General features: G+C 37.7%; 1 protein-coding gene across 1 annotated transcript; it reads right to left on the reverse strand.

The window, feature by feature from the left end:
- Positions 1–5,901: 5,901 nt before the first annotated feature.
- On the reverse strand, positions 5,902–10,663 carry tbr1b (T-box brain transcription factor 1b). Its single transcript, XM_027164226.2, has 6 exons — positions 9,790–10,663; positions 9,164–9,318; positions 8,772–8,893; positions 8,285–8,443; positions 8,039–8,100; positions 5,902–7,443 (listed from the first exon to the last, which is right to left on the reverse strand). The coding sequence occupies exons 1-6, from the start codon at positions 10,479–10,481 to the stop codon at positions 6,594–6,596; spliced, it is 2,040 nt and encodes a 679-aa protein (XP_027020027.1). The 5' UTR covers positions 10,482–10,663; the 3' UTR covers positions 5,902–6,593.
- Positions 10,664–14,075: the final 3,412 nt, after the last annotated feature.

Genomic DNA, 14,075 nt, shown 5'->3' on the forward strand with positions numbered 1-14,075 from the left:
CTCTCTCTCTCTCTCTCTCTCTCTCTCTCTCTTATACTGTGACGCATGTAATACAGGCTAATGCACTATAAACGTTAGAGGATACAATGTTCCTTTAAGGGCTCCTCTATATCAGGCTATATCAAGTGATGACAGGTGATGTGTTCCATCACAGAATGTCCTCCTACACAAAAACTTATTGTTTCAACATTAAATGATTTAACATAATCATTCAATCATTTATTCCTTTATTTTCAGCAGAAGGTTTATCCTTGGGTTCACAGGAGAAATGGAGGCTATTCTGGGAACACACATAGACTCACCTGTGTGGTAGTTTGGCATAACCACTCCATCTACAAGAATGTCTTTAGACAATAAGAGGAAACCCAGAGAAAAACCATGAAAACAGTGGGATAACATGCAGAACCCTTCAACCCTCTCTGGAGCTCTGAGGTAGCAACTTGTGTTACTCATAAGAACACACTGGTTTTGGTCCATACAACATTCAATATGCCAATATACTGTACTGTAATTAGTTTTTGCCAAGAAGAGTAATGATAAGTAATAACTATTTAGATTGGGCTGTTGCAGATCATCCATTGAAAAAGGTGGAGCAGAGCCCAATTATTTAATCAGCCATTCATCAAACTTTTTTGCAGTCTTGGAAAATAAGATGATCAATCTATTTGCACACCTATTCTAAATGCATAGTCATGGAGGAGGCTCTCAATTCTCCTTAGAAGACATTGTTGCACCTAATGGTCAGAAACTGGAACTACAACATGATCTAACAGAGGTCCATTTTGGCAGGAAACACACTGTCCCATGCTCACTCTATGAACTTAATGTCAGGGTTGAAAAGACCTTGTTTTCTAGTGGAATATTAGGATTAAGTCTAATTGTGCAACAGTGAAATTGTAAGTGTATATGTACGTGTATTTATTGTCCCCTTTAGAGGCAATTTGTTTTACAGCAATGTAATACACCACATACAAAGACATGGATTAGACATGTAATATTACATTGGACATGCAATAAATATTAACAGAATGGATGAACAAATCTACTCATAAATAAAGTATATATAAACATATATTTACTCTTGCTGGTTTTACCCTCACCAGTGCCATTTTTTTTACAGTTAAAATAGATTGAATATAAGAAATATTAAAATAATAATCAATTTCCTGCCAATATGGAATTTATGGTGAATTATTGTTTGTCTAATAAAGGTACTTGAAGTAGCTATATAGTTATGCCAAAAATGTGTACCAGCCTCCTGCCACCATTTCCTCTCCTCGCCAACCAACAGACTTATTACCACCATGTTATCGTCTGATTTCAGAAAGTACCACTTTTTAAACTGACTATGACACTCACCAGTGTAAAGGCTTTAGGGGAGCTGAGAAAGAAATAACACACCCCTGAGGGGAGGTAACTAACGTAATTAATGAACCCGACAACTATTGTTATCCCTAACACTCACACCTATTAGTAAGGATGTCTAACATGCAAGTTGGCAGAGTTAAATGAACTACAAAACCCTCCATGAACTTGTGCACCAACACACTTCATTTAATTGTATTTAATGCTGAATTATAAATAAAAGCCTAGCCTGCTTACCATTCCCTCCAGATATTTATTTAACAGATCTAGCAAGGTCAAAGCTGCATCCTGAACTTCTCTACCAGTTCAAGAAAACGTTTAGTTTTTTCTATTAAATTCATGCTTCATCAAATTCTTGAATCTTTTCATAGAAAGTGAAGCTAAGGTCTCCAGCTCTGCACACTGATTGATCACCCTATCAACAATTCCACCCGAACCTGGTATCAGTTTGGTTTTGAAGTCTTTAAAATGTATCTCTACACATTTGTTGTTTGAGAAATTGCTGTTGTACTTCTGTCCTGAAGAGAGTGCTGTTAAAGGATCAGCAAGAAGATCAGGTAAAGACTGATTATGGGGTGAATTATGTCGGTACATAATTATATCTGAAATATGTGTTTACCATAGTGATCGTGTTCATATTTAATGCTAGTTTCAGTACTGTGTGAATTTTTAGACGAAGTTGGGTTGGACATTTTGCTGAAACCTGGCAAACCTGGGTACATCAAATAGCTGACAAAAGTAAGTCTAAAATTACTCAAAATGAGCTCCTAGTCAGTATAATGAATGACTGTGTGTTGTTGACACTCAACTGCTAATTACAGAGTTACACTAGATAATAGTCTACTATGTACATCAATTGTGATTGCCTCTGGATCGTTTGCTTGCATTTCTGCCATTATTAATGTCATAATTCCCCATCATAATCTATTGTCATAAACTGCTGCTGAAATAGTTGAAGACTTTTTACTCAGAAATGTCCATGTAAAATGTTAAGTTACTTTATTTTTTCCACTGTGGGCTTCGTTTGTTTACAGAACCTGTATAAATCACATAAAACACATGCTAACATGATTTGTACATGTGGACTTATAGCTAGCTTACATACGGCTGTATGCAAATGTTTTGACACCACTCACAGGATCTCATATATTGCTGCTTTTAAAAGAGATCATATGCAGCAAAAAATGCAGATGTTAACAGTTAACTTACCTACCAAGTCAGTAATTACTAACACAACTTCAGCAGGTTGACAACACTTTTTTGTTCACCTAGAAATCTATACTTGTTTTAAGGACCAGAAAGGGATTACAAAAAGTCTATTTTTTACATACATGTATTTTTTAAAGTTATTCATGGTGGATTTTAAGGCACGTTTGTATCGCTTTTCTGTTGTAGACTTTTTCACCATCAATTGAAGGAAGGATTGATGGAATTTCAGATCCTCAGTCAGCTACTTAGAGGAACCCATGTTAGTTGAGTAAAACAATCTTTTACACACAACTGAAATACTTAATGACTATTCTTGACCAGTGTAACAAGAAGTCAAAGTCATAACAAGTCATTGCTGGCCTACCAAATTAATGAAGTTCTGATATTTTACCAGACATTAGACATTTATACACACCCATAATCAAAATGATTATTATTAAGTTAATTAAATATAAACTAACTGGCCATAAAAATTTGCAGAAAATGTTATTTTTAAAATAGCTTTCTGCTAAGGTTGTGTTTAGGGGAATGCAGAGAACAACTTATAATGCAGGGCAAAATGTATCATGGATTTTTTATGCTATTACACAAGGTCAAGAAGCGTGAGTTTCTGGTCATATTAGCACATTTGTGAGCAATGATCTGCTGCCAAGATGCAGAACGATTCACTTCAGTTCTGAAGAAATCTGTCAAAAATTGATTTTAGGGCATATAAGTAAAGTTTTTTGTTGGTTACTGAGCTTTCTGTGTGTGTGTGTGTGTGTGTGTGTGTGTGTGTGTGTGTGTGTGTGTGTGTGTGTGTGTGTGTGTGTGTGTGTGTGTGTGTGTGTGTGTGTGTGTGTGTGTAGAGAAATTTTAGAATTGTCAATGTGACCGAAAAGACTAGAGTATTCGAATTTTAAAATCCGCAGAAGACTCTTCAATGTCCTTATCATTAAACCTTTTTTTTTCTTTATTTAGAGACATTTTTCAACACATTTGTCTATTTTTCATTGGTTAACAGTTTAGTGTACCACATTAACCACAATGCTATATGACTTCCTGCTGATACTGTTGCTTGTGTGTTTTCTGCTTCAATTGTGGTGCCTTTCCAGTGACAATGTGCAAGGTGTAATAATGTATTTTCCCACTTCTGGCATGTTGATCTGGTCTGTAAACAGAGAAGCAACCGGTAGTTAGATTACCCCATGTTAATGAGTTAAAAAAATTTAAGAGGTGTTTTCTGTCTTTTACTGGGTGGAGGCAGAGATTTACAAATTGCAACCTGTAGATTGCAATCATCTTGAACAAAGCATTAAACCTCACATAATCTTCACATATAAAAAGTGATGTAAGAAATATTTAGTCTTTTAGACTGTCCCGTTCTCTCTCCTCATCTGTAAGTACTGCTCAGATAGATTTCTAAAGCTGTTCAATGTCAGTGTCACTGTTCATAGATCATAGAACTAGTCAAGTCTCTTATAACTTAAGTGTATGAAATAATTACATTTCATCCTGGAAGTTCCCTTTTGCTGTCTCCTGTTTTGTTTTGTTTTGTTTTGTTTCCTTTTTTCGTCTTTTTTTCTCATTGATAGTAAATGTGTGTGAGAAAAGAAGCTCTTGCTATTTTCTTTTTATGAGCTAGCGGTGAAACCTGATAAATATCATTTAAGTCTGAGACCATTTAAATGTCTTTCCTCTTAATAAACACTGTTGACTGCACTAGCAATGGCTTCTCACAGAAAATATATTGCAAATACTGCAACAGCCAACAAATTAGCAAGAAAATCATTCAGCACATCACAAATACATAAGGAAATAAATAACTAAAATGTTTCTGTGTAAAGTTTTCCTAAAAGCATAAACATCAATATATGTTCTTACTGAATTGGGTACTGACCACAAATGTTTCTAATTTGTGACTGTGATTAAAATTGATGATTTTTGTGTCTTAATGTACAGCTTCTGAGCCTCTTCGTCTGATCATGGCTGTGCTGGCGACCTCTAGTGGACATAAAATTTGATTGCATTCTGCGCCTAATTTAGTTTTCAAAATTATATAGCTCAGGCTTCAGTTAAAACACCTTTTCTTCAAATTGTTAATCGACCTGACTAACATTAGCATCAATCTTCAACGAGTTGCAAACAAGGATCCTGTAGGATTCAAATGGTTAACTAAAGCAGAAATTATGTTCAAATTCGACGCCACAGGATGGCAGCATAAAACCCACATAGATTCCACATAAACCAAAACACCCCACACACACACACAAACATACACTAGATTGTCTAGGAACACCTGTTAGAAACGCAACACAAGAATCAAAGCACATATAATTGATAAACAACGCATATAGACCCACAACATTTATTTTTTTCTTCTTCTATGCTATTTCCATAATCTGACATGAATGATTTTGACTTGACTTAATGAAAAGCTCTGTTGTCTCTGTGTTTAATCATAAAACTATCATTCTTATATTTACTGCAAATGTAATAAACGGTGTATTTCTTTTCCAATTAGCCCACTAACCAATTTATACGAGCTTGTAATGAACTTAACTGGGTCAAATGATTACTGGAACATAGGGCTATTAAATTGAAGGAAGTCGTATGTTATTTTTGGCTCATATTGTTTTAAACTGTGACTGAGATTTTGTTGACATTTCTTAATAATGTGTAGGTGACACTTGGTGGCCTCAATATGCCTTAATCTGTGTGCCATATGTGCATCATATCGTCAATCTGCTGCCAAAAGTAATAACTCAAATTCTATGCTTTTTTTCTGTTGTTTTACCTGTTGGACACATTCATTTTTCTGTGCGCGTAATTGATGTTGGTTTCAGCACCTTTTACACGACTGGGGAAAATGTCTTGCTTCCTTAATCCTTCTGTTTTTTATTAAATATTAATTTTCTGTAGCCTATGTGATGTAAAAGTAGACAAGTTTTTATAGAAACAGTTGCACTGATACATGGGGAAGAGAGAATGCGATTGCACACATTGCAGTGTTAATATAATAGACTATACGGAGACAGATGGACGCGGTTTCTCCCTTAAAGCACATGGTCCTGGCGCCAAACCTGATAATATGTCAGAATAACCTACATTTTTAAGCACATTTGAACCTTGATTACAAGTCTCATTTAAAGGCTGTTTTAATAACAGATTTTGGACTAGTGTATTTATTGCAAAGAAGCACAGCACAATTACATTAGCTTTTCATTAGCAGGCCTAAGTGACGCGTCTCGGGAATTATGGAATTATGAAGGAAATAATCATAATAAATTCTCATAAAAACATTCGAGGGTCGGAACATGGTGAAATAATGTCGCCTCTAAGAAATGGTACCTGCACTGTACAAATACTTTACTGCTTTTCCTTTACACCAGGGATTTAAATACCATAAAATTATTTGATTTCATGATTAGTGGCCTACCAACGGCGTTACAACAAAGTACAAAATGATCTCACGTAGAAAGCAACAATTAAACTACAGACTAATATATTTCCAAACAACAGCAATACAATGCAATACAACTCTGTTTGGTCTCTATTAACAATGAACTACTGAATGTCTGGAACTCTGAGTGGTGCCTATCTGTCATCTCCTACAAGAACATTTCTGCTGGAGAGAACAGACTGGGCTTTACCACTGGGACCTTTCCAAATTAATGCGTTTCCAAAATAAAACAGCCCGATTTCTCTCTAAAAACATCGCACCAAGAATCTAATAATTCTGTCCTTTTACATACTGTACATCAACTGTAATGAGAAATCACGGATGTCTACACAGGTATATACATTATTTAGTTACAGTGGTGTTATCAACATATGCCAAAAAAGTAAATTATAAACCTGTTACTAAGTTTTAAAAAGAATGATATGAGCTTAGGAGATCTAAATATACAAAGAAATGCACGAATAAATAGATAAATAAATAGCTAAAATAAAATATGAATAAATAGATAAATATGAATCGGATTCTTTGAACTTGTCGTGGCAGGAGCAATGCTCTGCTTTACGAACAGTTCCAGTGTCTAACTGTGTGAATAGAAGCTGTAGTAGCCAATGTCCTTGGAGCAGTTCTTCTCGCACTCCCTGGGCGTCAGCATTTCGGATTTTAACGGCGATGCTGTTTCCGAAACCGGCGTGGCAGATGGAGAGATCCTCCTCCGCTTGGCTTGCTCGAAAATGCCCGAATCGCTCGAGTCGATCGATTTAATTGAGGAGGGCGTCTCTATCCAGCTGGACTCGGACAGGTCCTTGGGTTTGGCGTCGTCGTTTGTGCCCAGTGGGGATCTCTCTGGCGCGACAGGGTCGCCGTCGTCTAGACCAACCAGGTAACCTGCAGCCGCTGTCCGGCCCGGCACTGAGTTGGAGGGCCAACAGGGGAGGACAGCACCTGATTTACCGCAGTACTGAGGCGGAGTACGTGTTCCCCACGCAGTCGCCTCGCCGTAGTAGCCCAGGGCTCTGTTGGAGCAGCCGGCCGCGGGCAGTGGCAGAGTTTTAACTCCGGCGGCCGCGTACGAGAGCAGTGTGGCCGCGTTGCCCGCAAGATCGGCCGCGGCAGCAGCGTCGTACGCCGAGGCGGCGAAGTCCAGTCGGTTGTTGGCCGGGGTGACGAACCAGCGCTGCGGGGAGCCCACCGCGGTCTCGTCGGTTTGCTGCGGCGAAAGCAAGCTGTTGCCGAGCGGGACGCCGCGGTCCGTGCCAGGAGCGCCACCGACGCCAGGGTGAAAGCGGGACTTGGCATACGAGCTGACAAACTGGTCCTGCAGGAAAGAGCCCGGCATGGCGGCGTAGCGCGCACTCGGCATGAGCTGAGAGCGCGGAGACTCACCCGGGGACGGCGTCAAGCGATCAATGTCGCAACCTGTATAAACGCTGGAACAGGAAAGGGTCAAACATAATTTGCGTATTAAGAACATGATAAAAACCTTTCAGAGCAACCTGAACAACGCATATATGTAAATTATTACTGGCGTAAAGGTGCGCCATTTTATATATATATATATATATATATATATATATATATATATATATATATATATATATATATATATATATATATATATATATATAATCAAATTCACTTATGTGCCAACTGTTGTATTTATCTTTTAATAAATTAAAGCTTATTGCTACAAATGATTGCTGACCTTTTATTACACATGATTGCAATTGCTAAATATAAAAATTATAAATATTCCATAATCCATAGAGTGAAATACGTATACTAGATAACTAATTTGGATAAAAACTATTAAATTAAAAAAAATAAAAAGGGAAATCAGTAGGGTAGGTGCTTATTTTTTTTACCAGGGCGTACATATGACTTTGGGTCGGATAACTTGCCTACATTTAGTTTAAGAAACGCATTTGATTCTAGGTGTATAGCTTTTCGAGTGTGAAGGAAAATAATTAATGACTGTACACCATTAAATACATTTACTAAAAAATAATAATGAAATGATCTTACGTGTCATAATTGTCCCGAAATCCTTTCGCAAATGGATTGTGGTCAATTTTCAGCTGTGTAATCTGTGGAGCGAAAAATAACAAAGGGCAAGGTTAATACCATTTAATCCCATAAAACATAAATAAATCAAATGTAGTGTCTTTGTATTACCAGTAATTGTATTTATTTTATTATCTTCCTTGTTTAATGGTAACATTGCACATGCATGGACATGACCATAAATAGGACATCGTTGTTGAATCTTACATCGGTGTTTTGATAGGCTGTTACAGCGATAAACTGAGTTTCAGGGAAGGTGAAGGTCTGCACGCGACCAGGTTGGCTCGTGTCCTCCGTTCCGTCTTCGTTCACCTGCACCACATGAAGCCGCGGCTGGTATTTATGCAGAGACTGAAGCACCACCATCTGTGCAAAATCACCAGAAATACACAAGAGTCAGCTTAAAAGCGCAATGTCATACTCCCTTTAAATTCGCGTTCGTGTATTAAATTAAATAATTGTAAAACACATAGTGTTATGACAAGTATTGCATTATTAAAAGACAACAACAAACTTGGAATAGATCAACTTGGAATAGATAAAAATCAGTTTAATGTTACAGAAATGTTTTGGACATTTTTATATATCACAGTGACCAAGTGCGTAAAAGTAATGAATATTGTCCGTTCTTGTTGATTATTTCCATTAGTAATTTTCAGTAACTCCTTTGTCCATTGCATTTTTATTGACTAACCTGTCCCGTGTTGTTCGAGGCTCCTTTGTTGTTAGTTAACTTCAGTTTTCCAAACGAAATCTCTTGACGCATCCAGTGCGCGCCAGTGTTTGGAGAATCTGGGTGCATGTATACTCTGTTTCCTACACAGGTATAAATATATAGAGACATACAAAAACTTATGTAGAAGTTGTTGTTATTATTATTATTATTATTATTATTATTATTATTATTATTATTATTATTATTACTACTACTACTACTATTATTGTTGTTGTTGTTGTTGTTGTTGTTGTTAATGTTTTCGTTAAATATCTCTCTTGGGAACAAAAACAAAGCTTTATAATGGTGTGTTGTGGAAATTTAAAAAGGCATTAAACATCTTCCAGTAGTTATGTGGTATTTTTGGATACCTGTCACATTGGTGTCCGCTTTACCGCACGGAACCCATTTCCCTCCTTGAAAGCGCCAGTGATTCGCATCCGCCAGAATCACATCAACAAAAATGTTGTAGTGAGCTGTCGGGTCCAAGCCCGAGATGTTGAAACTTAAAAAAGGGAACATTCGCCTAAAATGGAAAAAAGTTATATTAAATTAAATGCTGCAAAATCAGATTATTATATACATTCAGACATTTTGGAGATTTTATATTACGTTATATAGTATAATATACAGCTTGTAATATAATATTCGTGTAAACATTCAAAAAATAGGAGTAATTTAAAATGAACTCTATGAACTGAAACGAACTATAACTAAAATGAAAACCTTGACTGAAAACGGAATTTGTAAGAAAATAGTCAAATAAAAATAAAATAAATTGTGCTTATTGTTTTGCGTTGAGAAACTGATTAGTACCTGCGCCATAATTGTAGCAATAGTGTATGCATGTATAAAATAAAAATACAAATTAGATCCCAAAAATCAAATCGTGAAATGTTCAGTCTAATTTACTCTGAGTAATTACAACTATATTTTTATATTTAAACTTTTAGGTCAAAACGAAGAAAAACGAAGTTTAAAAATCGCAAACACCTACCGCCCTTGCTTAGTAATAATCATCTCGGTCTGGTGTCGATGAAACTTCAGCCATAGCGCCCTGTTGCACAGGTAGATTTGCGCTTTACCGGGTAGCAGTCCGGCCTGTGCCGAGCTGAACTGGTAGAAAGCGGCGCCTTGGTACGCGTGGCCGTATTGCTGTGCGTACGGGTAGCCGGCGCTCGGGTAGCCTTGTGGGGAAGTGTTACTCAGCAAACTGTTGTAAGCTCCGTTCGTTATCACAGGATGATGCGCCATGTATCGACTCGGGCTTCCGATGGAAAATGCCGGATGCGCTGGTCCGTGCTGGCTCGGGTAGGGGAACATGGCAGCGGGGCTGGCGGAGAGCGGCTGAGTTTGACTGGACTGTGACAGGAGATACCTTTCTCCAGCAGATCCATCGAAGTTGTGACGAATGTCAGCGACTCCGTCGAGCGCTGGAGAGAGTTTGCCTCTCTGCACGTCTCCCGACGAGTCCTTAGAGTCGGCAAAATTGTCCGCCTCTGACTGATTCGTCATCCCAGCGGAGTTTTTTTTCAGGGGTGAACTTCTCTCCAGGTTGTCACGAGCAGATGTAATAGGATGGCCGTGCAAGGCGAGATCAGAACCCTCTGAGTTTGGGTAGCCACTGCCCACACTCAAACATTTCTTGGAGAGCGCGAGAGCTGGCGAGATGCAGTGCTCGAGCTGCATACCTCTCGACGACAGCAAGCGGCAATTAACGCGTGCGACGTGAGACCGCAGGCTTAACGCCTCGTGAAGTTAACCCGGGAAAGAGAAAAAAAACGCCTTCCCGCGGTCGGAGCTACTTTGCGCAAGAAAGCAAATCAGCCAGTTGACACTACCTTTTGCAATCGTGGGGGCTTTCGCTTTTCATTCCTGCCGCCTGCATCGTTAATGAATCGACTTTTGCTATTGGTTAACACGTGACAGTAATTTAATTAGACAGAACTTAATTAGGATAATCAAGGAGGCCCTTCACGCCACAGTGTATTCGCTTCTTGTGGCCAGTGATGTTTGTACACTGAAACTTGTGAAAACTGGGACTGGTGTAAATTTAGCTACTGCACAAGACAATAATTTGATAAGCCAAAATCATTACAATTACAATATAATGATAACAATCATAACCATTTCCATTGCCAATTATCTGTAATTACTGACCAATACTAGTGTAATATTTATCCTGCATCCCATTACAATATGTATAAAATATTACAAGAGAAAAATTCACATTTGTTCCGTCAATAATTGTACACACCTGAATCTACTCGTTAAGCTCGTGAAAGTAAAACGAAGCTTAAAAAAAAGTCAGGCAATGCATTTTATCCTTTAAGATTTTGTGATGTGGTGTGAAATTATTAGCTCCCTTTCTAAATGTATTTACTAGTGTCCAAGGGATATCAATAATTTATCTGAGAGGGATAATTCAGGTTCTAAACACCACGCGCACTCCGAAAAATGACTAATAATAATAATAATAATAATAATAATAATAATAATAATAATAATAATAATAGTAGTAGTAGTAGTAGTAGTAGTAGTAGTAGTAGTAATATTTTTACAAACAGTAATATTATATAAATGGAAAAATAAAAGAAAACTTTCAAGGACTAAAAAATATCTTGTAAAAAAGGAAGAGCGATTGCATCAAGTATATGAATTTGCTTAAGTTTTTCTTTTTCGAGCAGTGTTCCTCACAGTGTCCATGCGTTAATTATGGAGGACAAAAATTTGTCCTTTCACCCAATAAGAATAACAGTTTTAATTCCCGATCAATTCTCTCGCTAGTATGGCATGTAGCTGTGGATTTCTAAGCTACATCTCAATTAAATGTATTATATTAAAAGTTTCCATTCTATTTCCTTTTCATTTTCTCCCTGCTTACAGGTATATACATCTCAATCTTTACAACAACCCTATATGTACGTGGTAATCTAAAGCCTCCCAGACGTGTGCACAAACGGTTAGCAGATCTTTTTTATAAAGACATAGTGTTATATTTTATCCCAAAAGGCGGGTGGAAACTGGATTGGATGTAAATAGCTCCTGATCGACTAGAATCCAAATTTTTAACCTGGATTGCGCGTGCATTTATGAGTGTAAAACAGCTCGGGTGAGTGTGAGCGCGGGGATGCGCGCCGAGGTGAGCGGACCTGTACTTCTAATGAACAGGCTTTCCGTTTCCGAGGCTAACAAGAAGGGTCATTATAAAGGGGCAACTGGGTCCAGCAATCTATTCTCAAGGAACGTGCAAGCACAGGCTTGCCTGCATGCGCCTAACCAGCTGAACGAGCGGCTATCTTCCCCTTCTCATTATTCCCTCCGCCCTCTCTCTCTCTCTCTCTCTCTCTCTCTCTCTCTCTCTCTCTCTCTCTCTCTCTCTCTCTCTCTCTCTCTCACTCTCACTCTCTCTATCTCTCTGTATAATAAGCCTTCAACCAGATTTAGGCCTTATCGCTGCAGGCCTTATTGTTGACTCACCCAGCATGCATGTCTTGACTTAAAGAAGATGTTTTTCTTCCGACCTGTTATTCACCTCCCCTTCTTTTGTTGTGCATTAGATACCCCCCTCTCTCATACAACCCCCCTTCCCCCCATTTTGTACTTTGCACTTATTAGCTCAGCCAGTGGCCGTAACCGCAGAGAAAGGGCCTGGAGGGGGATTATCATTGCCAGGGCCAGTGCTTTGTCCCTCAGGGCGTCATTGTGTGGAACACACAGCTTTTGCATCCTCAGGTGAGCATAAACACACGCCACTGACCCACTCACACAGGTGATCTGTTTCTCTGCTGCATGCACATTAATCTAATTTGTTTGAGCGGTGCATTGTGCTTTTAATTATATGTTTTTGTGATATCTGTATTAATTATGTTTTGCAATATGAGTATTGGCCTAAATGTAATTAGTAACCTGTTATTTGCAGCCACAAGATTCATCAGATATTTACTAATAACCTCCACAAGAACGAAGCCAACTAAATGCAGTTGAATTAGATATACAATAAGATGGTACTCAGTATGGAAACTTTCATAATGGACACAGCCTACTGTGTTATAACGAGGCCTAATCTAATACATTGTGAGTGGATCCAACTCAGAACAGTAAATGAAACCCCAGTTTTCCAATGATTTTCAAAGAACCTTTAATGTGTCACCATTGTGAACAGCTTGAGTAAGTGACTTCAGGCAGAGAAGTGTTTGCTTTTGGTTCACCTCCTGGAGCCATCATGTTGGCATTGATCAGTCATAAGATGCCAATAACTTGCTATATGAACAAGCCATATGTCAGATCCTTTTATCAGCCTTGCAGAACAAGACATGTCCACTAAACCTCTCCACATCTGCCTGAGGCACAGTGCCAGCAAGCTTTATAAGCCATTTTACTTCAGGTATGCTTAAACAACTGATCTAAGAAGGTCACATTGGCACTTCTTTATTGCTAATGAAAAATAGTAGACATGGTCTGTTACTTAGAACAAAATCAGGTAACTCTATTTCAAGCCCCCTGAAGTAAAGGAAAATGTTTGCCACCCAGGTCTAAACTAATCACTGTCAGTAGTACAAAGCGGAGTCTGCTGTAAGTGAGCACCAGCCCAGGGACTTTACCTAATGCCCACTCTGTCACATCAATCACGGGATCACCGCACATCGAATGACAACAAAATTATAGCCAGGCTGGATATGGGGACAGAGGAGGCTGCCCCAGTCACAAACGATTGCGTTCTGTGAGCATGAAAGAGAGACTGTACACAGTAAACACAGCACTGACAGGAGAGAGATGAAAAGCAAGAGCTCAAGGTTATTTGTGATTCATGGCAGGTAGTGGCTTATATTACAGTGTCAATAAAAATTTAATGGGGATGCATTTAAGATGGCCCCTAAGTTATTTATAAGTTGTTTGCTGAATGATACATACATACATATACATTTTATATATATATATATATATATATATATATATATATATATTATATATATATATATATATATATATATATATATAAAATGTAAAAAATGTTGTGTGTGTATATATATATTTATATTATATATATATATATATATATATATATATATATATATATATATAAAATGTAAAAAATGTTGTGTATATATCTATATATATATATATATATATATATATATATATATATATATATATATATATATATATATATATATATATAATTTTTACAGTGCCAGATTCTTCCCAGTTCCACTAATTATCTCATTAGTAGTGTGACTCCATTGTTTGCCATTAACATGAATTTTGACCGCTGTGGTGTCC

The sequence above is a fragment of the Tachysurus fulvidraco genome, chromosome 6 (genome assembly GCF_022655615.1).
Source record: "Tachysurus fulvidraco isolate hzauxx_2018 chromosome 6, HZAU_PFXX_2.0, whole genome shotgun sequence".
Taxonomy (NCBI): Eukaryota; Metazoa; Chordata; class Actinopteri; order Siluriformes; family Bagridae; genus Tachysurus; species Tachysurus fulvidraco.